The 24,399-nt window shown below is 34.6% G+C and overlaps 1 protein-coding gene across 2 annotated transcripts in view; it reads right to left on the reverse strand.

Annotated features, from left to right (window-relative positions):
- The window catches only part of PAN3 (poly(A) specific ribonuclease subunit PAN3), a 148,216-nt gene that overhangs the window by 25,436 nt on the left and 98,381 nt on the right, over positions 1–24,399 (reverse strand). For both annotated transcript variants that reach the window (XM_037800464.1, XM_037800463.1), the window contains exons 7-9: positions 6,030–6,277; positions 3,363–3,467; positions 2,602–2,659 (exon numbers count right to left, since the gene is read on the reverse strand). In XM_037800464.1, coding sequence (XP_037656392.1) covers positions 2,602–2,659; positions 3,363–3,467; positions 6,030–6,277 — 411 coding nt within the window. The remainder of the gene's footprint in view (positions 1–2,601; positions 2,660–3,362; positions 3,468–6,029; positions 6,278–24,399) is intronic.

A 24,399-nucleotide genomic window follows, 5' to 3' on the forward strand; every position in this document is an offset into this window, starting at 1 on the left:
ATAGATGCACATTCATATGCATCAATCTAAATGCATACTTTTAATTGTTACACTTTTTATAAAAAGTTATCATGCTACATATAGTCTCTTGCAACTTTTTTACTTAATACTATACTGCTAAGATTCTTCCCTACTGTTGAATGTCAGGGTAGTTCCTTCACTTAAATTTTTGTATAATATTAGATTGTCTGAATATATCAATTAATTCATCCACTGTCCTTCAGATGAACATTAGGATTGTTTAAGGTTTCTGCTATTGTGAACAGTGATGCTATGAACATCTTGTACATTTTCTAGTCGAAAATATATCCAAAGTGGTTGCAGGTTTACCCATTCTACCAATACCAGAAATGTGTACAAGAACCGTGGATCCACATCCTAACACTTTATATTGTCAGACTTTAAAAATTCTTGCCAATCAAATAGTTATAAAACGGTATCTCGTGTATTTCCCTAATCGCCAATGATGTTCAACATCTCTTCAGGCATTTATTGGTCAAATCTTCTATGAAATACCTCTTCCTGTCTTTTGGTCATTTTTTCTATTGGGTTGTTTGTGCCTAGTGATTTGTAAGACATCTTGATATATTTTTGATACTGATCCTTTGTCAGTTGTGTACATTCCAAATATCTTCTTCCAAGCTTTTTAGTTTGTTGGTGTTTTGTTTTGTTACTAATTTTAACATAAATGTAAAATTTATCAATATTTTCTTTTAAAGTCAATACTCTTCATCTCCTTTTTGGAAATCTCCCCCTACTGAAATGCTAAACCTATTTATCTTTTATAGTAAGAACTTCAAAGATTTGTTTTAGACATTTAAGTTCTTAAACTATTTAGAGTTCATTACCACACTGTTTTAGTACTACAAAAACCCACTCTCCCCACCCCAAAACACACAGCTTCCTTAATTACCATCAGGCAGTCTTGGTCTTTTACTCTTTGATAAATTCTATCACATTCCATGAAAATTCTTTGACTGGAAAATTCTTTTGACTGGAATTACATTGAGTTAAGATCAGTTTAGGAAAACTGCATCTTAATGATTGTGTCTTCCTGTTCATGAATATATTATGTCTTCCTAGACATGAATACAGTATTTCACTCTCTTTATTATTAAGTCTTCTCTGTTGAAATTTTATTTATCTTTTGTTGTATTTACTCCTACGTTTTGAAATTCTGAAGTCATTGTAAATAACATCTCTTTTAATTATATTTTGAAGTTTATGTCTACTGGTTTATGGAAATGCAACCGATACGTGTTAATTTTTTTAATAATTCAATTTTATTGAGTTATATTCACAAACCATAAATCATCCATAGTGTACAATCAGTTGATCACAGTACCATTATATAGTTATGCATTCATCATCACAATCAATTTTTGAACATTTTCATTACCACACACACACACAAAGAATAAAAATGAAAGTAAAAAAGAACACTCAAATCCAATACCCCTCCACCCCCCAATAATTCATTTACTTTTTGTCCTTATTTTTCTACTCATCTGTCCATACACTAGATAAAGGGAGTGGGAGCCATAAGGTTTTCACAATCATGATATGTGTTAATCTTATATCCAGCCATTTTCTAAATTCTATCATTTCAAATAATTTGTTTAATCTACAGTCATATCACCTATAAATGACAGGTTTATTTTCTCCTTTCCAATTTTCTTCTTTTTTTTTCCCTTTGCCCTCACTAAGGCCCCAAGTAGAATGTTAACTAAGAAAAATTCCAATGGAAGACTTTAAAGATTATGACGGATGCATTCCCTGCCCAACAAAACTGGAGACATCAGTCAACACACAATAGCAGACATATTCCCTTTAATTCTGCTGCAACTTAGAAGATGCATGCTGGACTGTGCTGAATCCTTGATTACAACCAGGTGTTTTGAGATTATCCCTACAGCAAATGTATTCCTATTGTATCATTTATAAATAGTTTTGCTAAATTATACCAGATCTAATGCTGCTATAAACAGAGTAAGCTAGAGAAAAGACATTTTAATACTCTCTTAGAAGCATTCTGGTAGAGTCAGGAGAACCTGTGTTCAAATCCTGGCTGAGCCAACAATTTATTAGCTTCTGGTACTAAAGGCAAGTTACTTACCCTGTCAACTTCAGTTATCCTCATACGTAAAATGGAGACAAGAATATGGTAACTATGTTACAGGATTATTGTGAAGAGAAAGGTCAGGCATGCAAGCATGTCAAGCACACTGTCTGATACAGAGTGGTTTCAAAAACAGTAATAATAATCCTCCACCGAAGCTTTCTGCTTAATACAGTATTACAACGCCATTAAGTACCTCTGGCTCATCAAGTCTCATGAGGCAGTAATCTAGCACAGAGTGAAATAAATCACCATGAACTCTAAAACAATCTAAATTTTTTGCTGAACTGGAATACTGTCACTTGTAAAACTGAAGAAATAAACTGGATGATCAATGGCACCCTGGACTCTTCTTACATATATTTCAAACAAATAGTTTCATAAAATAGTATTTAACAACAAGTTTCATGCCTAAAAACATAGAACTATATAAGAATCATAATATCCTTTAAAAGAAAGGGTGAAATCAACGTTCTTTTTACCTGGCATATCTGCTTGATCAATTTGAGCCATTGTTATTAAATGTCTGTTGATCAGCTCCTAAGAAAAGGAAACAAGTATATTTACATCTAAACAGCAGTTTCTGGAATATGAATTACCTATCATAACTAAACATAAATAGTAACCATAAATCTATGGTTGAAAACTCAAGATCTACTAATAGCTGGTCAACAATTCATTCTGTAAACATTATACTGGTAGAACTTCTACAAAACAAAAATATTTCTGAGACTGTGCGCATAAAGTGAAATTTTACAGATCAAACAATTCTTTACAGAAGAATATCTAGCTGCTTACAAAAACAACAATTACAAACACGAAATTAATTTATAAAACCTACTTTTAAAAAAATGGTGAGCTCTCTTCAAATTATGTTCACTTCTGGGTCAAACTACTTCTCAACCTATACATACCAGCAGAAATTGCATGAAGGCTAGAAACCATTTAACTAATTTATCTTTATACTTCAAAGGGCCCTTTCAATCCAGAGAATATAAAGTGCAAAAAGGTAACCTGCTTAAATAGGTATTCTATGTTTTATATTCTGATTTCTTGACATTTTCTTGAAAAACAGGTTGCCCTAAATAAATACAGCAAGAAGTCATAAATTCTAAATTTTATCAGCTTGACTACAGCATATTTGATTAACTACTATGACCTTACAAGAGCTCTGTGCTTTGCCCAGTCTTCAGTAAAGCCCAGCAGACAGTAAGTCCTTCCACTATGAATTCTAGAAGCATACCTGTCGGAGTTCATCAGCCATGAAGAAGGAAGGTGCATTTGCTTTTGGTTGCATATAAGCAACATGAGGTGCAGTTGGAGGATAAATATGATAGTTTGGAAATACCTAAAATGGTAGGGAAGTGGGGGGAAATGTAGTGACCATTTTTTCTGAACTGACAAGCTTTATCATTGTTTTCATGTATTTTTATATTATTTTAAATCTTTAAATGATAGTGATAAATTGTGATAATTTTTAATCATAAACACTATAATTTTTAATCATAAACACCTCAAAAATAGCTGTTTCAACATATTTTCTGAATAATTCATTTTAAAATAATCTCATGTTTTAATATTCAATTTAAAAAATCTAATAAGAAAGAATATATTTTCTACAAAATAGTAAAATTTACATTTACAGCTACTCTTTGGAAAAGTATACAAACAGTTTGCATATATTTCTTTTAAAGCAACTGAAAGAAGAAAGCAGATATGAAAGGCATTTGGGTACATTCAGATGAGGATGTAATGCTGCCCTGGATGCCCAAATAATTACCCACTTGGCGGGCTTTTTTTACATAAACAAAGTGTTATGCTTGGAAAAACACTGCAAAATGCAACAGTAAAGAGGACCAACTTACTCTAAGTCAGCAGTTTAAGTGAACAGAAAGGTACAACAATATATTTACCTTCCAAGGAAACTACAACAGAGTTTCTAAATCTCCTTCCAGTTCCTTGTCTTTCATTCTTCCAGCTGGACTCTTCCCACCACCCTGCTTTCCTGGTCTCTTTTTTCCTCTGCCTCATCCTTTCCTTTGCTGATCCATGATACAAAATCAAAGTGCATTTAAAAGTATCTTTTCTAATTTTAAAAAAAATTCTTTCATTTTAAATGCTGAAACAAACATTTTCTCTTTTAAAAACAAATTCAACTGATTTCTGTTGCCCTCAGATGATTATTCTGCTCCGGATCTCAATCAAGAAGTGGCTTTGCACTCCTTGTAAGATTTCTTTTCACCTATATCCACAGCAGAGAAAAATACCTCCCTTTTCTTGTCCTGGTTCCCTCAGATCAGAGAGCAATTTGGCTTAACAACCTCAGGATTACCAGGAGAATATTATTAAGAGTGATTTGAAGGGCAAAAACGTTATAAAAATGTGCCATATTTGATCTCTATAAAAATAGCCAAGACAGTTTTGTGACCAAAAAAGAAACTCTACAGATTAAACTTTTTCTTTTTCCTCAAATACAATCAGTAACATATAATAAAAAATAAATAATTATAAAATATAACAAAGGAAAACAAAACCAAAAAGTTTTGATGGAATTCTTACTTAAAAGAACCAAGGAAAGTTTTATCTCAATTGTTCAACCTTCCATTCAGCAAGTTGTCCTGTGATGACTTTTGAAAGATTTCTGACCAAAGAAGACTATTAACTATTTTATTTTTTTCAATCTCCCTTTTACTTGATTTACAAGTACTTCTGTAAATGTTTTCACAATTATTTCTCACAAAGTAGTTAGATATGACTACCATCATTTTACAAACAGGGAAACCATTTCAGAGGTACTAAGATTCAGGAGTCACAAAACAATGGCAGAACTGGGGCTCCTGAAAATAAAAACCAAAACAAAAAAGGGTTCCTGCTTCTGAAACCTGTCCTCCTTGCACTGAAATTCCTTTTAGTGAAATATTAAATTTAATCAAACTAGATCTTTAATTTAGGGGATTAAAATCTGCTTACTGAAATCCAAATAAAATTTTTATATAAGCCTATCACCTATGATTATATCAAATGTCTACTGTTTATATCAATTTCCATCACTTTTCTGGAATTTGGCTTTCTTGCTCATGAGAACTCTTGATTTACACTTGGTTTTCTATAGCTAATAATTTTTGAACATGGGCAAAATGATGAACCTACAGAAGGACAATTCATGTCACATGACAGTGCCCATTCATCCCTTCCCCTGCTTCCTGACAACATTTATTCACTCCGAGAAGAAATCTTTCTTTCTGGGCATGTGCCTTCTTTCTTGGTCTTTGTATTAATGCTTTTTCTGGGTCTGCCTCTTTCCCTCTGTTTCATAACTCTTCTCTCTTTCTCTATCACCAGTCCTTTGTAGCTCTGTCCCTTATCCACAACCAACTCTCCCGACTGTGGCCTGAGCCTTCTCTTCTTTGGGAATGACCCTTCTGGAGGCCCTTTATCATTAGGTGTCACTTCACTATCCAGAGAGCTAGCTGGAAAATCACTGCCTCACCCAAGGCAAGAGTTTATCAGTTTGCTTTCAATAACTACTGATAAGATACAGGCTACTCTCTCTAACTTCTTCTGAGAGATAAAACTCCTTGTAACTATAAACAAATGTCACTACACATCAACTCCAGCTAGCACTAGTACTAGCTGACGCCATAAGCAAAGTATGTCATAAAGCACTAAACTAGAGCACGAATATAATCTAATTTCTGATTAACAAAGGATTTTTCCAAAACTAAAGACTTATTAGTAATGCAGAAGTAAATGACTTTGAAGAGAGAAGAGGCTAGAATTCTCATCTAAGTTAGAAATCGAATACTTACTTTTCCATTTCATAATAAGAAGATTCAAGAGGGGGTAAACCTCTTCATTAATAAGAAGGAACTGTTATAAGAGTACTACAATTTCTTTAATGCAGACATACCATTCCAGTCAAAGGTGCTGGCGTTGTGTCCGTATAGAAGTAAGTCGTTCCACCTACAGTTTCCTTCTGGATCACCTGACCAGAAGACGAAGTCTGAGAAACAGGATTATTAACAGGTGTAGAGGCACTAGAAGGCACCATATAATTGGCTGGATTTGGAGTATGACTTCTTCTTCTGGGAGCAGGTGAAGTATGCGGAGTTATCTTGGGGGAATGAAGAGGGGAAGATCCAGCAGACAATGACATTCCTGAAGAAGATGTAAAAAATTTTCTTAATGGACCAATCATTGGTTTTAGAGAAAAAATTGGGAAAATAAAATGCAAACATTCATTTGGAAGAAACATCATCCTTAGCAGATTTTAACTGCAAAGATAAAGGATATAGTTTTATCTTGTCCTGCTTTTTTAAAATGTTTGGGTCAAAGGCAATGTTACAAAAATTTATGTTTTCAAATGTAGCCATTTCCAAATAAATTAGCAAAGTTATTGCAAGAATAGTCTCCTCCATATCAAGGTTTACATCAGAAATGTCAACAGTACAAGTCATCAATGACTTAATACGTTACTTTAGAAGTGAAGTGGGAAAGATTAAATCCTTCTTTTATTACCGGCATATTTCTTTGTTTATGAATCATTTAAAATTATGGCTATTAACAATACTAAAACCACATATCCAAAATATATTAAGAGTATTAAAAATATGAACTATCTAATGAAGATGTACTAGATTTCTTTCAACCCTATACGATGAACAGAATTGGTTGAAAAAGCACAAGTGTATCTAGCCTTATTTGAAATGCCTGGTAGCTTGAACACCGTATTTTTTAAATCAAGTAGTATACTATCTTGATGCCTTTAGATTAAAACAACTGAAAATTTCCCCAGATGTACACTTTTTAAATTAGACAAACTGATATCAGTATGTTCTAGGGAAAGTTTTATTCAACCACAACTAATAAGAAACCATGAAATGCAGAGCACATTCTATTGGATACTGTGAAGACAGGCAAATCTGGAATCCTACAGGAGATTCCAAGCTAGCTGGTGAAACAAGACCAGGTCATATGTAAAAGACATAAAGTAACTTGCAAAAAACACTCAAATACAAATTAATTAACATAGTGCAAACTACATGCATAAATGCAGATGAAATGTAAATTAAAACTGGGTAGAGTTAATCGAAGGCTTAATGGAGGTGATCAGTTCTGAGCAGGGATTGAAAAGGATATCTAGAACTACAGTTAAACTTCTGAAAAAAAAATTAATTTCCCAGGAACTGTTTTCTGGTTATTTGAGGAATACCTAAATCCCTTCACCTTTGAAGAAATACGCCACCTTACAACCCAAGAAAAAGGTTACCAAAATGCCTCTGGTCACAGAAAAATTACTACAGAGATATTAGCTTCAATTTCCAATAATTCATAAAATGCCAACATTATGTTTTCTGAAAACATGTAGGTGAATAAAATAAGCTGAGAACTGAGATAACACTTAACTTTCTCTGGATAGCCCTTTGCCCTTTCTAAACAGCCTTGAGAGAATTATTCCATCTCGTTTTCAGAGCAACTACGAGGGGAGGCAGAGGAGACAGGTCAGGTTACAAGCACCTTGGTACAGAGCAGAATTCAGCTGCAGGGAGGTTTTGTTGTTTGACCAAGAACCATATGTGGCGAAGTCAACATCAAAGGCAGGACTCGAACCCAAGCCTCCAAATTCCCAACCTAGCACTCTTACGCTATAAAAATGTGTACTGTGTTGGTTATAAAATAGACCAGGGGTTCTCAGATATGTCTCAGATATATCTAAAAGAATACTTTAAAAATCTAAAATCCTTTTTAACAAACAAGATTCATAAAGAAGTCAAATTAAAATGTTAAGTCAAGTCAATGTGTTAAGATATAGGCCTCATTTTTATTTTTTATTTTTCTTAACTATACCACAGTTCTCTGCTTTTATCTAATATTATGCATTTAACCTGCAGGTTACTCTCTACAGCAAAAACTGGGAAGATTATTAAAAGATATTGATGTATTAATACTCCCCCTTTATCTAATATGAAATGTATTTAGTTAACTTTTCCTAAAGCTAGTCTCTAAGCCCTTCCAAGATATAACTGGCCAAGTCACCAAAGATGAGTAAATTTGTTTACAAGCTTTAAATTAAATAGCAGAAACAATCTAGTGACCAGTTCTTGAAAACACTCCGTGTGCCAGGCACTGATTTAAGGGCTTTACATACATCCCTTTACTTACACCTCACAACAACCCTGCAACATAGGTATATCATATTCATTTTACAAAGGAGGAAACACAGTAAGTCTAAGAACACTAAGTTATAAACAGCACAAAGGAGTAGAACCATACTACAGAAACAAGTGGTTAAGAAAAGTGCTGAATTAAAATGAACAAATTTGGCTGAAATCAAGGGAAGGTCTCTTCAAAGTTAAGAATTCTTAGTTTAAAATGACATCTTCCATTGCACATAGCTTAATGTTTGATCATAGGGATCTTTTGCTTAAAAAGAACCTAAAAAGGTTTCGGGAATCCATTTGATATAATAAAACAAGATTTTCTTCAAAGAGCAAATCAGATACATTACAGTAAGTTAATTCTTCCTAATCTAAAATCATATATATCTCTCATGTAAATACTCTCTCATAACTTCAACTTCTATCTTTCCCTATACAGGGAGAGGGGGAACTACCTGTGATTATTATTATAATACCCTGATATATACTGGTACTCAATCAACAGAACACTGCAGCAAATGGAGTAATATGAGAGCCAATCCAGAAAAATGAAAATTGGTATATAAAAAATGCTGAATTAGAAATTTTACTTTTGTGTTGAATTTGTTTGCATTACTTTTGCCAATTTACTGTTAGAATGACATTTGAGTGACATCACAGACACAATAACTGCACCATAACTTCTTATTAAGTGATTATGTCAACTGAGATACTTAAGTCATGCCGGATAAATTAATTGCTTTTAGTCATTTGAAAAACCCTTCTTAAGAGAATCTAATTTAAGCGAACATGAGGAACAATGCAGGAATTTCACCTAATGAATTAACCAGAGCAATTAACAAAATTTTTTAAAATGAGACATACAAAGTGTCAAGGCCAATTTTTTGAGGCAAGAGTGTCATAGTTTTGGATAACACACACACACACATACCCACACAAAAAAAATTAAAAAACAAGACTCTTGTAAACAATAAGAGAATTCACCAAAGTAAACGGTTACAAAACAGCGTTCCTAAATGCAAGCAACCAGTGATTCTGGAAAATGATAGGCTTGCATAACACGAACACCCATCCTCAACCCCTACCAGTATTACAAATACACAGAACTGCTGAAATTGTAAAGATACAGCTGAGATAAAAAGAAAAAAAAAAAAAAAATCTCTGAGAACCAGAAGGTAAGGCAGAATTTAAAGCCAAGAGGTTATGCCTTGGGAGGTTTGGGGGATCACAACCTAGATGAGGTAGTTTCTATGGGCTGAGGCTTTAAGCCCATAAGGGCATATGACATGTGGAGAAACGGAAGTAAACTCCTGTGTAAAAGCCAGGATTCTGAAGGGCTGCACCTTCTATCAAAGTAAGACCAAAAAATTTCTACCAACTGGTCCACAGAAGCAAAAGGGAAATTTGTCTGTGGGAAGAGCAATGAAGGAAAAGAGAAGTAGGTTAGGATGGTTGTTTTAAAAGAAATGGGAACCCCACGGCTGAACCATGCATAGGTGTGTAGGAGTGAAAATTCCCATGAGACCATGTACAAGAATCCCAATGAGAGACTACCAAATAACTTGAATCTGCACTGGAAAAATCTCTTGGGCACCTGAATGAAGCAAACACAAAACTGTTCTGATCAACAGTTCCACAGCCCAGAGCACACAGGACCCCTTCCCCAAAAATAATCCCACTTAAGGGAACTCCAAATCAAATTGAGAATCCAGCATGTACAATATATTTGAGAAACACTGAGAACAAAAAACCTCCAGATAATAGAGTCCATAAAAGACTGTAAATTAATTGCAACTAAAATGATTAAGGACGTGAGAAAAGAGGTGACAATTATAATCACAGAACAGGACATCACATACAATTTTAAAAAGAACAGACTAGACCCACTAAAAATGAAAAAATCATTGAAATTAAAGGGGGAAAAAACTTCAACAGATGAGTTAAATAGCAAAGTAGGCACAACCAAAAAGAAACAATAAACCAGAAAAAAGATCTGAGGAAATTACCTAGAAATAAAGCTTGGAAATATGAAAGAATGATTGAGAGACATAGTATAGAATGAAAAGATAAATTTCCAGGAGATAAAAGAACTAGAGAAGCAATATTCAAACAGAAAAGAATCATAATTTTCAAGAATTAATTTACAAATAAGTCAGCATTCAAGAAGTCCTTAAGTTCTAAACAAAATAAATAAAAATAAATCCCTTCAGACTAATTGTATGAAACTAAAGCATGCCAAAGATAAAGAGAAAACCTTAAAAGCTATCAGAAGACAAATTACCTGAAATAAAAATGCATTAGCAACTCCACACAATGAAATAATATATTCAAAGTAAGAAGGAAAAAATCATTGTCATCTTGAAATTTTATACACAATTTTTAAATGAGGGGCAAAATACAGAAATCTTCAACTTTTGTCATGCACATCTCTTTGGTGACTGAACAATTAAAGGATCAACCCCATTAAGAAGAAAATTCTCTTCCCCAGAAGGCATGGAAAATAAGAATACGTGAGTAAAACAATCTGAGATAGGCTAAAGTATAACTAAATTCTAGACAATTCTAACATTGAAATACCGGGAATAATGATCAAAGTTAAAGCATTAATATTTTTCTTAAAATAACATTTTTACCACCTTTGTCTTCAACAACTTTAGACTTAGAGAAGTATACATGATGAAAATCTAGGAGTAACCACTATAAATACAGAAACTCAATACATCACACCATATTAAAAAATTACCTCAAAATAGATCAAAGCCCTAAATGTAAGAACTAAAACTATAAAACTCTTAGCACGAAATAGGTGTAAACTCTTGTGACCTTGGTTATGCAATGGTTTCTTAGATATGACACCTAAAGCACAGGTAATGAAAGGAAATAATAAATAAATTCGACTTCATTAAAACCTTTTGTGCTTCCAGAACATTATCAAGAAAGTGAAAAGATAACCCAGAGAATGGAGAAAATATTTGCAAATCTATATATCCGAAAAGGCTCTAGCATGCATAATATATAAAGAACTCTTATAAAGCAGCAACAACAAAAAAAACATGATTAAAAACGGGTAAAGAATATGAATGGACATTTCGCCACTGAAGACACACAAATGACCAATAAGCACATGAGAAGAAGCTCAACATCATTAGTCACCAGGAAAATGCAAACCAAAACAATGAGACACTACTTCATGAACTCATTAGGATGGTAAAATTAAAAAAAAAAAAGACAATAACAAGTGTTGGTGAGGACGTGGGGACATCGGAACCCTCATAATTGTTGGTAAAGATTGTAAAATGGTGCAGCCACTTTGGAAAACATTCTGGCAGCTCTTTGAAAGGTTAAACATGGAGTCACCATAATACCCAGCAATTTCACTTCTAGTTATATTACCCAAGAGAACCAAAAACATATGTTCACACAAACATCTGTACATGAGTACTCACAGCAGCATTATGTATAATAGCCCCAAAGTGGAGACAACTCTAATATCTATCAGTTGATCAATGGATAAACATAATGCAACATTATTCAGCCATAAAGAGGAATGAAATAGCAATACATCCTAGAGTATGAATGAACCTTGAAAAGATGATGCTAAATTAGTAACACCAGACACAAAAAAACCACACGTCATGATTCCATTTATATGAAATCTAGAATAGGTAAATCCGTAAAGACAGACAGTAGGGTAATGGCTGCCAGAGACTGGGGGAGAGCAGGAAACTCAGTAGTTACTACTAATTGATACAAGAGTTCTTTTAGGGGTGATGAAAATTTTGTGAAATTAGACAGTGGTGACAATTGCACAAACTTGTGAATTTACTAAAAATCACTGAACTGGACACTTCAAAATGGTGAATTTTATGATACGTGAATATCTAAAAATATATTTAACATCTAAATCATTGCTGCGGCTGGAGGGGGAAGGGAGGGAAGAATCAAGAAAACTTCATTAATCCAACAGAAAAGAGAGGGAAAACAGCAATAAAATGTAAGGAAAAGAAAGAAGAAAGTATCCCTTTATATTAATTAACAATGAAAAAGATTTCAATAAGCATAAACTTAACTAAAAACATGCAGAATCTATATGCTAAAAGTCTACTGACAGGAGAAAGAAGATGGCAGCATAGAGAAGAGTGGAAGTTAGTTAGTGCCCCTGGAACAACTAATTAAACAGCCAGGAACAACTAGAAAATAATCTGGAATAACTGCAGGGGGACAAACGTGACCGTCCACTCATCATACACCAATCTGAATTGGGAGGAATACCCAAGATCGCAGCACAAAAGCTGTAAGTAAAGACTGCACACCTGGGCTGGGAGCCCCCTCCCCCCACAGCCCAAACTGCAAAGCCTCCTAGTGCCAGAGAGCAGCACTCTCCCAGCACGCAAATATAGCTCAGCTGAGCTCCAACTGGGGCTTTAATTAGCACACGTGATCTGCTCAATACAAGCTATGAATCCCCAAAAAACAGAGAGGCTTTGGTGACAACTGACTCTGGGAGAGCCCAGAGGACCGTGTGCTGTCTCTGGTGGACAGGTGAAATGGGGGGGTGGGGGGCAGACTGACCCTGAAGGGGGTCTTTCTGCCCCTTTTTCAGCTCAGTGGAGAAAGCCTCACCCATTTTCAATTCTCAGCGCTCAGACCCAGACAAGGGTGGAGATAGCAGAGTCAGACTGTTCAAATGCAAATGACCTCTCCCTAGGGGATATATCTTCCCTAAGAAAAAAGAGGCGGTGCAAAGCTCTACTACCCACCTTCCATTCAGAACCAGACCCCAGAGCCTGGGGGAAAACAGCCACGGGCCACACCTCTTACACCAGTCTGGAGCTACAAGCTGACAGGTGCCACCTGCTGAGTGGAAAAGCACAGTGACTTGAGGCCTCACAGGTAGTACCAATCTTCTAAGACACCCTCAGGGAGACCTGAAACTATTGCCTCCTTCCAAGACCTGAGCCCATTCTCATCTAGGAAAACCTTATTGGGGTAACCAAGGAGGCCAGATGTCTAGACAACAGAAAACTACGACCTACACTAGGAGGGGCGATGTTATGGCCCAGTCAAAGGAACAAACTTACACTTCAACTGAGATACAGGAATTTAAACAACTAGTGCTGGATCAATTCAGAAAGTTTAGGGAAGATACGGCAAAAGAGATGAAGCATATAATGAAACCACTGGGCATACATAAAGTAGAAATTGAAAGTTTGAAAAAAACTGGCAGAATCAATGGAAATGAAAGGCACAACACACGAGATGAAGGACACAATGTAGACATACAACAGCAGATCTCAAGAGGCAGAGGAAAAACTCAGGAACTGCAGAAAAAGACACCTGAGAGCCTACACACAAAAGAACAGATAGAGAAAAGAATGGAAAAATATAAGCAACTTGTCAGGGAACTTAAGGACAAAACAAAATGCAGGAATGTATGTGTCATGGGTGTCCCAGAAGGAGACGAGAAGAGAAAGGGGGCAGAGGCAATAACAGAGGAAATAATCAATGAAAATTTCCCATCTCTTATGAAAGACATAAAATTACAGATCCAAGAAGTACAGCATACCCCAAACAGAATAGATCTGAATAGGCCTAGGCCAAGACACTTAATCAGATTATCAAACGTCAAAGATAAAGACTCCTGAAAGGAGTAAGAGAAAAGCGATCCATCACATAGGATCACAGAGGAAGCTTGATAAGACTATGTACGGATTTCTCAATAGAAACCATGAAGGCAAGAAGAAAGTGGGGTGATACATTTAAGATACTTAAAGAGAAAAACCACCAACCAAGAATCCTATGTCTGGCAAAACTGTCCTTCAAATATGAGGAAGAGCTTAAAATATTCTCTGACAGACAATGACAAGAGTTTGTGAACAAGGTATCTGCTCTACAGGAAACACTAAAGGGAGCACTACAGACAGGAAACGACAGGAGTAAGAGGTTTGGAACACAGTTTTGGGAGATAGTAGCACAGCAATGTAAGTAAACTGAACAAAGATGACTGTGAATATGGCTGAAAGAGGAAGGTTAGGAGCATGTGGGACACCAGAAGGAAAGAGGAAAGATAGACTGGGACTGTTTAACTCAGTGAAACCTGGGATGCTCAACAGTTGTGATAAAAGGTACAAATATATTTTTACATGACGTAAAACAAATGAATGTCAACATTGCAAGGTGTTAAAAATGGGGTGGGATTAGGGTAAAAATACAATCAATGCAAACTAGAGACTACAGTTAACAGAAACATTGTATTATGCTTCCTTTAATATAACATAGGCAATATACCAAAGCGAAATGCATATGGGTGGGGGCTCACAGGGGAAGGGTATGGGACTCTTGGCATTGGTGATGTTGTCTGACTCTTTACTCTACTTTAGTTTAATGCTATCTTTCCTTTTTTTGCTTCCTAGCTGTCATGTTTTGTTTCTTGTTTTTTTCCCTCTCTTCCTTTTTTCTTTTCCTCCTGTCTCTCTACCTTCTTTGACTCTTCCTCCTCCTTTGTGGAAGAAATGGAGATGTCCTTATACAGATAGTGGCGATGGTGGTGATTACATAAATATGTGACTATACAGGGAACCATCGATTGTTTACTTAGGACGGAATGTATGGTGTGTGAACAAAACCATCTTAAAAAAAAAGGGGTCGATGAAGAAACCTTGAGGGCACTATACTGAGTGAAATAAGACAGACACATAAGGACAAATATTGCAGGGTCTCACTGATATGAACTAATTATAATATGTAAACTCATAGACATGAAATGTAAGTTATTAGGATATAGCATGAGGCTAAAGAATGGGGAGCGGTTGCTTAATATAAGCAGTATGTTCAACTAGGGTGAACTTTAAACGTTTGGAAATGGACAGAGATGATGGTAGCACGTTGTGAGAATAACTAAAAGTGCTGAATGGTGTGTGAAGGTGGTGGAAAAGGGAAGCTCAGAGTCACATATGTCACCAGAAGGAAAGCTGGAGGTTAAAAATGGTAATGTATAAAACAATCAATCTTGTGGTGGACAATGTCTGTACAAATATTAGAAATCTCTCTCATGAACTAGAACAAATGTATGACACTATAACCAGAAGTTAATAATAGAGGGGCATATAGGAAAAAATATATACCTATCGCAAACTATATACTACAGTTAGTAGTATTTTAACATTCTTTCATCAACAGTAACAAATGTACTATACCAATACTATGAATCAATAATGGAGGGGTTGTGGTGAGGGGTATGGGAGGATTTTAGTTTCCTTTTTTTGTGTGTCTTTATTTCTTTAATGAAAATGTTCTAAAAATTGAAAAAAAATTAATTGTGGTGATGGATGCACAGCTGTATGATGGTACCATGGGCAAGTAATTGTACACTTTGGATCTTGGAAAACTGTATGGTATGTGAATAATCTCAACTTAAAAAAATGGAAAAAAAAGTCTATTGACAGAGAAATGGAAAGAAATGCCCATCTTTATGTTACAAAGATATCAATTCTACCCTTAACTGATCTAAAAATATAATGCCAGTTCAATAAAAATAACAGTATTTTTTTAAACAGACAAGCTAATTAGTGATATGTATGTGGAAAAATAAATAATGAGAACAGCCAGGAAAATCACTAAGAAAGAGAAACAACAAAGGAAGAACAAGGAAAAGAAAACAGAAAAAGAAAAAGAAGAAAAAAAGGGGGAGAGGGATGTAACCTCATTAGATATTTAAAAGTGATAAAAAGCTAGGGTAACTTTTGATAGAGGCTTGCATGAATAGCTTTCCAGTACAATAGAAAAGGGCACCAAAATTCACCTCAAATACATCCAAAAAAATCAGCGTAAGATAAAGCAGCAGTCAAATGTAACAAGTTCCTAGTCATCACTAAAGGACCAAATGAATAAAGATATAAACAAACAGATGGTTATTTAGATAAAATAAATAAAAGCTGACTACCTATGTCACTCTTTACACCCACATAAATTTCAGATGAATTGAATATTTCAGGTTAAAATGAAATGAAAAATTTCTCAAAGAATATTTTTAAAAATATAACGCTGTTATGAAGACACAAAATCCAGAAGCAGAAAATGTTAATCAATTTAATGTTTTTTAAAAGTTCAATTTTTACACAGCGAAACAGATATTTGCGACATTTAATAAAGGGCTAACGTGCTTAATACATAAAGTTCTTCAAATCACTAAGAGAATAGAAAGCAACCAATAGAAAACGAACAAATGCTGCAGTCAGTTAGTTCACAGAAAAGAAAATTAAATACCTCCAACATATAAAAAGATGTTTGGGTTTACCCATGAAAAGATGCAAATTAAAACTGGCATACCATTGACAGCTTCTCAGATTAGCAGAGATAAGCAAGTTTAATGCAACAATCATCAAAAGAATGTGTGGCACACAGGACCAGCTTTTGGTATCAACTGTTACAATCTCTTTCGAAGACAATCTGGCAATACCTATCCACTAAACCTTTCTATGGGCATGATAATGATTAACAGTTCAAACAGTGAAAGTTATAAAATGAAAAGTAAATGCTGTGAACTCCATGAAAGTGGAATTACTGTCTTGCTGCTCTTTGTGGCCTGTGGGAGTCATTGAATAAATGCCTCATATTCATGAATGTTAAGGAAAATAGTAGAGACATTCCTTTAAAAATTGGGAACAAGACAAAAATTACTACTAGGACCACCTCTGTCTAACACTGTACAAACAAAAGGCCCTAACCAAAACAACAAGACAATAAGAAGAAATTAAGGGAGAAAGGATTGGAAAGGAAGAAACAAAACATCATTATTTGAAAATTATCTAATTACCCAAACACAATACTCCACAAAATATTAGAAAATACAGAGTTTATCAAGGTGACCAACATACAAAAATCTGCATATCCACACATCAGAAATAATCGATACCAACAAGTACTAAAAAAAAAAAAGTCTGGAAATAAATCTAACAAAATATGTGTAAGACCTGAACACAGAAAATTATAAAATTTTGCAGGAAGACATTAAGGAAGACCTGGAGAAAAACTGGAGATAGCCTGTGTTCCGAGGAAGTCAATATTCAATGATGGTGATTCTCTTTGTATACATCTAAAGATTCAATATACCATGCTGCTTCATGTAACCACACATCTGCAAAGCTGTTTCCTCCTCTAACGCATTAGTAACAGTCCTTGCCAACACCGAATTCTCTAAACCTCATCCTCATGGTAAATTCCAATTCATTCTTTTACAATATCTTCTTACTCCATAAAGATGTTCTTGATACTCATGCTTAAAAACTGTTCCCATACTTTCTTTGTACTTCTTTACCTTTTGCTGCAACCACACTTGATTCAGTTATCTCTTTCCTCTTCTTCATAGAGAACTGTGCCTAATCCTCTCTGTATTCCCATCTATACACATAATGGCACACTGTCAGTACACAATTAATTTGTTGAAAAGAGATGGATTCAGAGGTGAAGATTTCTTCTTTTTTGGTATCAACAATCAAGATGCTAAATATGGCAATAGCTACGTTCATGACAATGGTAGGAATGGCGTGTGCCATCAACAGAAGTGCCTGAGTTATGTGAAGTTGAAAGCAGAAAAAAAGTAAACTTGATAGTAAAATATTATCAAGTTGCATAAGATGTGGGTCAGTCATCACTATTTAAAAGCAAATGTAAACAACCCATGAACTACTGGGAAAGAACAAGAGGAATTTGAAAGAATGGGGTAAAAGGCAGTCTTTTGACAGAGCAAAGCCTGTTGCTCCTGTGTTACTGTTTCAAGGTCAATGTAGCCTGGGTAAACACAGGTTTCAATAATAATTTCAACGAAGTTTCAATAACCGAACTAAATCTCTAATAATAAATTGTTATGTAATCACTACATTAAAGACAATGGTTTAGATTAGAAATTAACAAATTATATCTCATATTGAACAGATAAGCTTGACTTGAAGACAAAGAGAAGTATCATCTTCTTAACAACAGGGCCAATATTTGGGGCCTCATCCAACAGAAAATCAAACTAAGGAACTTGCATAATCATACTTGTGACTCCAAAAAACAAAGATACTACTACAAATACATTATTTCTTAACAGTGCACAGGTACAGTCCCCCAGACAGACGCTTACTATATTTATAACAGGGTTTTAACATATTAAGAAGTAGTAAATTCTTGTCACTGACTGTGCTGATGATGAATTAAGGGTGTATATGAAAGGTCAATCCCAAAGCTGAATTCAGAACACTTTTGCCCCCCACTATTTCAGTACTTCAAAGACAAGCTTCATTTCTTAGTTCTTTTCTAGCCACTTAGCAGATGGGAAAAGTGAATTTAGGAAGGAACTTAATTGTAATCGTGATTATGATTAAAAGTTTGGCCATCATGGAGTTATTTGAAATTTGATGTAATTTGTCACAAAAATCCCCAAGATACTCTAGGTAACTATTCTAGATGCAGGATAGACTTCTATTACATAGAAACTTCTGATAAATAAATGTTAAAAAGTAATGGAATAACCTTAGAAATACACTAAACTGTCTTATGATGTTGATGATTACTGTATAACTAAAACTGCTTTAAAATATAGTCCTTAGAGTTTTCCAGTAAATTTAGAAACAGAGATCCTTGGAGAGGGTCTGGAGATTCACTAGAACTCCCCAGGCTCAACACATGTTATCCTCATGGCTGGGATTTACTACAGCAATATAGTACACATGCACAGCTGGATCACACTGGATCCAGGTGGAGTCTAGAGGAATCCTACTGCTCTCCCCCTCCCATGTGGGCTCACACTGCACACTCTTCCCCCCAGCAACATATGTACTACATACATGTTCAGAGAATCACGCCCATTAGAAACTCAGTGCTGAAGGTTTTTACTGGGGCCTGGTCACATGGGTATCCTCTGCCTGGCATACACCAAAATTCCAGACTTCTAGAAGGAAAGCAGATGTTCAGCATAGCCTGCATTGTTTGCACAAAAAGTCTAGATGCAGTGAATTACCCTTATCAGTTAGGGGAACAGTGGGGACACTCCCAAAAACCAGATTCCCAGACCCAGCCAAGGGCCAAACTGGCAAGCAGGGCTTTCTAAAGAGAATAGTCTTGGCCTTCTGTGTTAACTCATTTCTGCACAGATACCTTGAATTGTCTCCAGTACAGTCGCTCCTTTGTCATAATTCTGCTCTAGAGTGAATATTTTTTCATAGAGAAATATTAAGGCAAAGTGTTTTATTTTTCACATCTGAATATATGTCTTGGGGCAGGGGTAGGGGAAAAAAAGCCTTAACTCATGACAATGTATGTGGATTGCATTACTTTTTATCCATATATATTTAGAAAAGAGGTAACATATATTAGTGGCTATGAAAAGCAAAGACAAATAAAATACAGCTCATATGGGAAGGACCTGAACCTATGTGTTTCACTGGCTCTACCTCTAGTATCTGAGATACCTAAAAACACACACTGATAAATACATACGTTATGGCTTAAAATAAAATTTCAGCTATCCCTAAAGAGAACAGACTTATTAATATTATAAGTGATGGTCATACTTCAGCTTCTAGAGGCCATTCAAAAAGTCTACTTATTGAAATATTAGAAGTACACGAAACGAAATTCTGTTCTTAGCAAACTGCTATTGCACTTGTGGAGGAATCCTGAAGAGGATCGTGTAAGGCCATAATTTGGCAAATCCATCATCAAAATAGCTACTTTCAATTTCAATAGCTTAAAAATTATTTATAGTCTTTGTCCTAGAAATTATAGTTCTGGAAGGGATCCTAAAGAAATAATCCTAAATCCTAAATCCTATAAAGCTCTTTATAATTAAGATAAATGTGTATACATAGACATATATGCTGCCTTTTAAAAGGCAATGCTGGAACTCAACTTTTTAATAAATAAAATCAGTTTTAAACACCTGATTGACAACTTGAAGATAAGAGAAAATCCTGTCAATCAACTGAAGTTTATTAAAGTGGTAAGAAAGGTTTTAGAGAAAAAGAGCATATTATAAGTTATACTCCACGATGTACAACTACATTTTCCCCATGCTGAAAAGCTGTTTGAATACTTAATAACGTAACCTAAAGTGAAATCAATTTCTTTTAAGTTTACATTTTGAATAACTTTTAATATGTTTGTACAAATATTAGCTATTATTAGTCTTATAATGAAATACATAAATTACAAAATCCTAAATTAAAAAATCCTTAGTTAAAATTTTCACTTCATGATAATCACCCCATTTAAAGACTCACCCTCAAACTCTGAATTATCTTGTACAACAAAATCATAAGAATCTAATTCATGAACTTGCCAGTAGTATAAAAGACTTAGAAACTTTCCATTTCTAATTTGAAAATATACCAAACCACACTTCTCCCCATTTTACAAATAAGACAAACAGAGCCCAATGGTAGCCAGCAATTTGTTCATATTCAAACTCAGTGATGATAGAACTGAACTAGAATCTAGATTCTTTGGCTATTACTAGGTCCGACAGAGCAAATGAATTTTAACCTATGTTTAAATCCTTAATGGTCATATAAAAATAATGCACTTAGAAGGAAGAGTTACCTGTAAAGGGAAACTATGATTAAAGGTGTATTTAAGGCAGAAGGATTGTCCAATTTCAAACATATCATAAACTGCCAAAGCTAAGAGAGACTGGTATGACCAACTGAAAATATTTAACTGCTAAAGTTTCTAGCATTCTTCAATAGCCTCAAAATTATACCATCAGTCCTAAAAGTTTAAGTTAGGGACCATGAAAAGAGACATGTTACTATGTAGCTATGTATGACTATGATGGACAACAGTGATTAAGAACGCTGATAACTTGGATTAGAATCAAGAGTTTCTGAAGAAATCTTGTAATGTGTAATAATATAAATAAATGTTTGGATTTTTTTCCTTCTTAAAAAATATTATACATTTGATGATATGGATTTTTTTCTCCCCAAAAAGGCTGTTATTAAATTAATAGCATGCATTTCATAATAGAGGGAATCTTACATTCCAAAAATATGATGTCTTGGTTGTGGTTTTGGTCACTTTACTGCCCAAAAAGATGACAAATGGCAATAATCCTTGAAGATCTTGCCATCAAGTAAGAGAGCAGTAACAAAATATCTTACTAAATAAAACAAATTTTTTAAAAACTGATTTTTTACCAAATTTTAACCTGGGAATATTTTGCCACCTTTTGAGCCGCCAACTGAGATGAGAAAAGGAGCTTTAAAAAGTGAATACAAAGATTTGATTGAGACAGGCATCATATAGCCATGTGTATATTTTAAATGTGGATCTGATCCTACAAATGATTGTGTAATATAAAACAAGTCTCCATCCAAAAAAGCAGAATTGGGAAGCAAAAACTAAAATAATACTGGTTTTACTTCTTTCCTCATAATCCTTTTATCATTATATCATGCAAAATACAACTAATAAACTTCAAGTCAAGCTGTATGTAAGTTCACTTGTCCAAAGCCCAATTCTCCAAACTCTGCCAAAATGATAGATCATTTGCACTTCTAGTCTAAACAATAAAAAATATTTGAAAGAATCAACTGAAATATGACTAATATTCCCATAATTCCTACATATTTTAAATCATACTAATTTTCAAATAATTAATATTTATAAATCCTTTGACTCTAAACTACAAAATTAGAAGAGCTTCTGCAAATATTTGATCAAAATATTCTCTAAGCCATCCCATGCCCTGTTTTAAAAAGCCTCCAAAAAAGAAAATCCATAGTATTCCTGCATAATTTATTATGGCCTAGAATATTAGGTTAAGGAAATTTTTCTTAGTGTACCTTAAATCCTTCACGTTTCAGTTAAAAGCTCCATTTAATTAAATATTGTAATTATTCTCATTTCCTCACAGATTGATACCAAAAAATACTATAGTTTTTACAGGCAAAAAGTTATCAATTACAAAGAGCATATTTCAATATTAGCCTTAAGCCAATGTATTTACAGATCTAATAAAATATTTATTCGTCAAATTAAGTTCAATTTAATCCTAAAACCTTCAAGCCACAAATGCATCTTTCAAAGATGAAAGAACTGAAATGCCAAAAGGTTTACTTGAGAAAAATGTTCATAACCCCATGTGAAAAAAGGGTAACTTGGATTCATAAGTAGACTGAAAAATCCTAGGCTGACCTCTCAGGACATATAATTCTTCTTGCAAACAGGAGTAAAATTTCTATACTTTAAAAGAATTTTTCCATGAAGTTCTGTGATAAAATGAAAATGGAGTCAGTAAGAATACTGATGTTAATTGCCAGAACTGATTCTTTCACAAACCCTGTTTTCACAACAGCAACCCCTTATGATTAAGGGAATTAAAAACTGCTGAACTCAACAATCCCTTCAGTTAAGCAAACAGACCCCTCATAGAGCTGTCCAACGCTGCCCAAACTATCCATCCTTTAGTCGAATCAGTCAGTTTCATGAATTGTAGGATTTATCTTCAAGTCCAGTGCTGACTCAGAGGGTAGCTTGTTCCCTAGAGAAAACAACCAACAAAAATCAGAACAGCTACTGCTCATAAGCTCTTCAACACCCAAGTGGAAAGGACAACTTATTGGGTCCAAAAAAAAAAAAATAGTTCAACTTCCTTTCAACTAAAGAAGTAACCAATAAACCAAAGGCATCTCTATAGCATAGGCAGTTCTTGGCTAAAGCCTACACTCAGTTACAGCAAGAAACATTAAATAGCTAACTTAAAGTTTACAAAAAATCTATCACACAAACCAGATGGTATCTCACTGAGGAAGAAATATGAAGCAGGGAATATAAATAGAAAGTATTCCAAGGGCCTAAGTGGTTTGTTTTTTTTTTTTAATAATCTTTGGAAAACTGCTTTCCTGAGATGAGGGGTGAGGGGAACAATTAAATATCTCTACTTGGAACTGTCTACAGTGGCTTTCTTTGCTTAAGCACTAATTGTTTAGCTCAATGTTACATAATTTCTTAAATGCAAGGTCCTCATTCCCTAGTCAGAGAAAATAATCTGAATCAAAAGATAAAAGGAGTAAAATGTTCTGTTTCAAGAACTGCAATACTGACTCACCTTTCCTACTAATATCTAAAACCAAAAAAATCAACATGAATAGTCTTTTAGCTACAAATTATGCCACAACAAAACAAGGGAACCTTTCTATTTCATGAGTTAGGGGTCTTGTCTAAAATAATATTCTATTATAGAAAAGGAAAATTTAAAAACTTAAAGGGAACCAGAGAGTTCAAGCTAATCTCACAACACTGAAATGTCATTTTGTTCTTACACACAAATGAAGTTTTATAAAAGGTTTTCATAAAACAAATACGTTACTCAAGACTGCCTCCAGAAAGAATCATGAAGATGACTTGTATAACTTTTCATGTTTTAAAATTTATTAATGCTATTAATTATTCAAGTATGAAAATATACCCTTATCAAAAAACTTCCTTTCTCATTTCCAAGTTTTAATATGGAAACTTCTTGATTCTCAGTCACGAATCTCAATGCCTGAGAGGTCAGACTTGTGCAGGGCCATGTGTGAAAACTGCAGTCATTTGAATACAGGCATCTGACACTTCGGTTAATTCGCAGTTTTGTTTTTTTTCTGTAAGGCCTCACTGATTGCTCATTTTCCCAGCTTTTCTACCTAGCTTCCAGGAGCATTAAGCCCTAATGAACAAAGGAACCCAGTGTATGTGCTCAGTGATACCTGTTCTGTATCGACCTTCAGAAAACTGACAAAATAGTCACTGAGATAATTTCCTGTATTCTGTGGTTCAGATGAGGAGTCCCAGTTGAGAAAGCCTGCAACCCTCCCAGCATTCTTAACCTGTTCACTGGGAAATTCCCTCCAAGGGAGAAACAGGTCACCTACGTGGGTGGTTTTCAATAACCAGTAGAATCCCAGGCTTCCAGAAATACTTAGGAGTTCTACAAATGCTTGACTTTAATTTCTTTTCTTTTATCCCAAATGCAGGTCCAAATTAGTACACACTGGTTTTTTAAATACTAGAGGTCATCACCAACACCCTTAACCTGTGCCAGTTTAAGATATTTTCATGCTGACCTCAGAATAAAGCTGCTCTTTCCTGCCTCCCTGT

Source organism: Choloepus didactylus, chromosome 12, assembly GCF_015220235.1.
Source record: "Choloepus didactylus isolate mChoDid1 chromosome 12, mChoDid1.pri, whole genome shotgun sequence".
Lineage (NCBI taxonomy): Eukaryota > Metazoa > Chordata > Mammalia > Pilosa > Megalonychidae > Choloepus > Choloepus didactylus.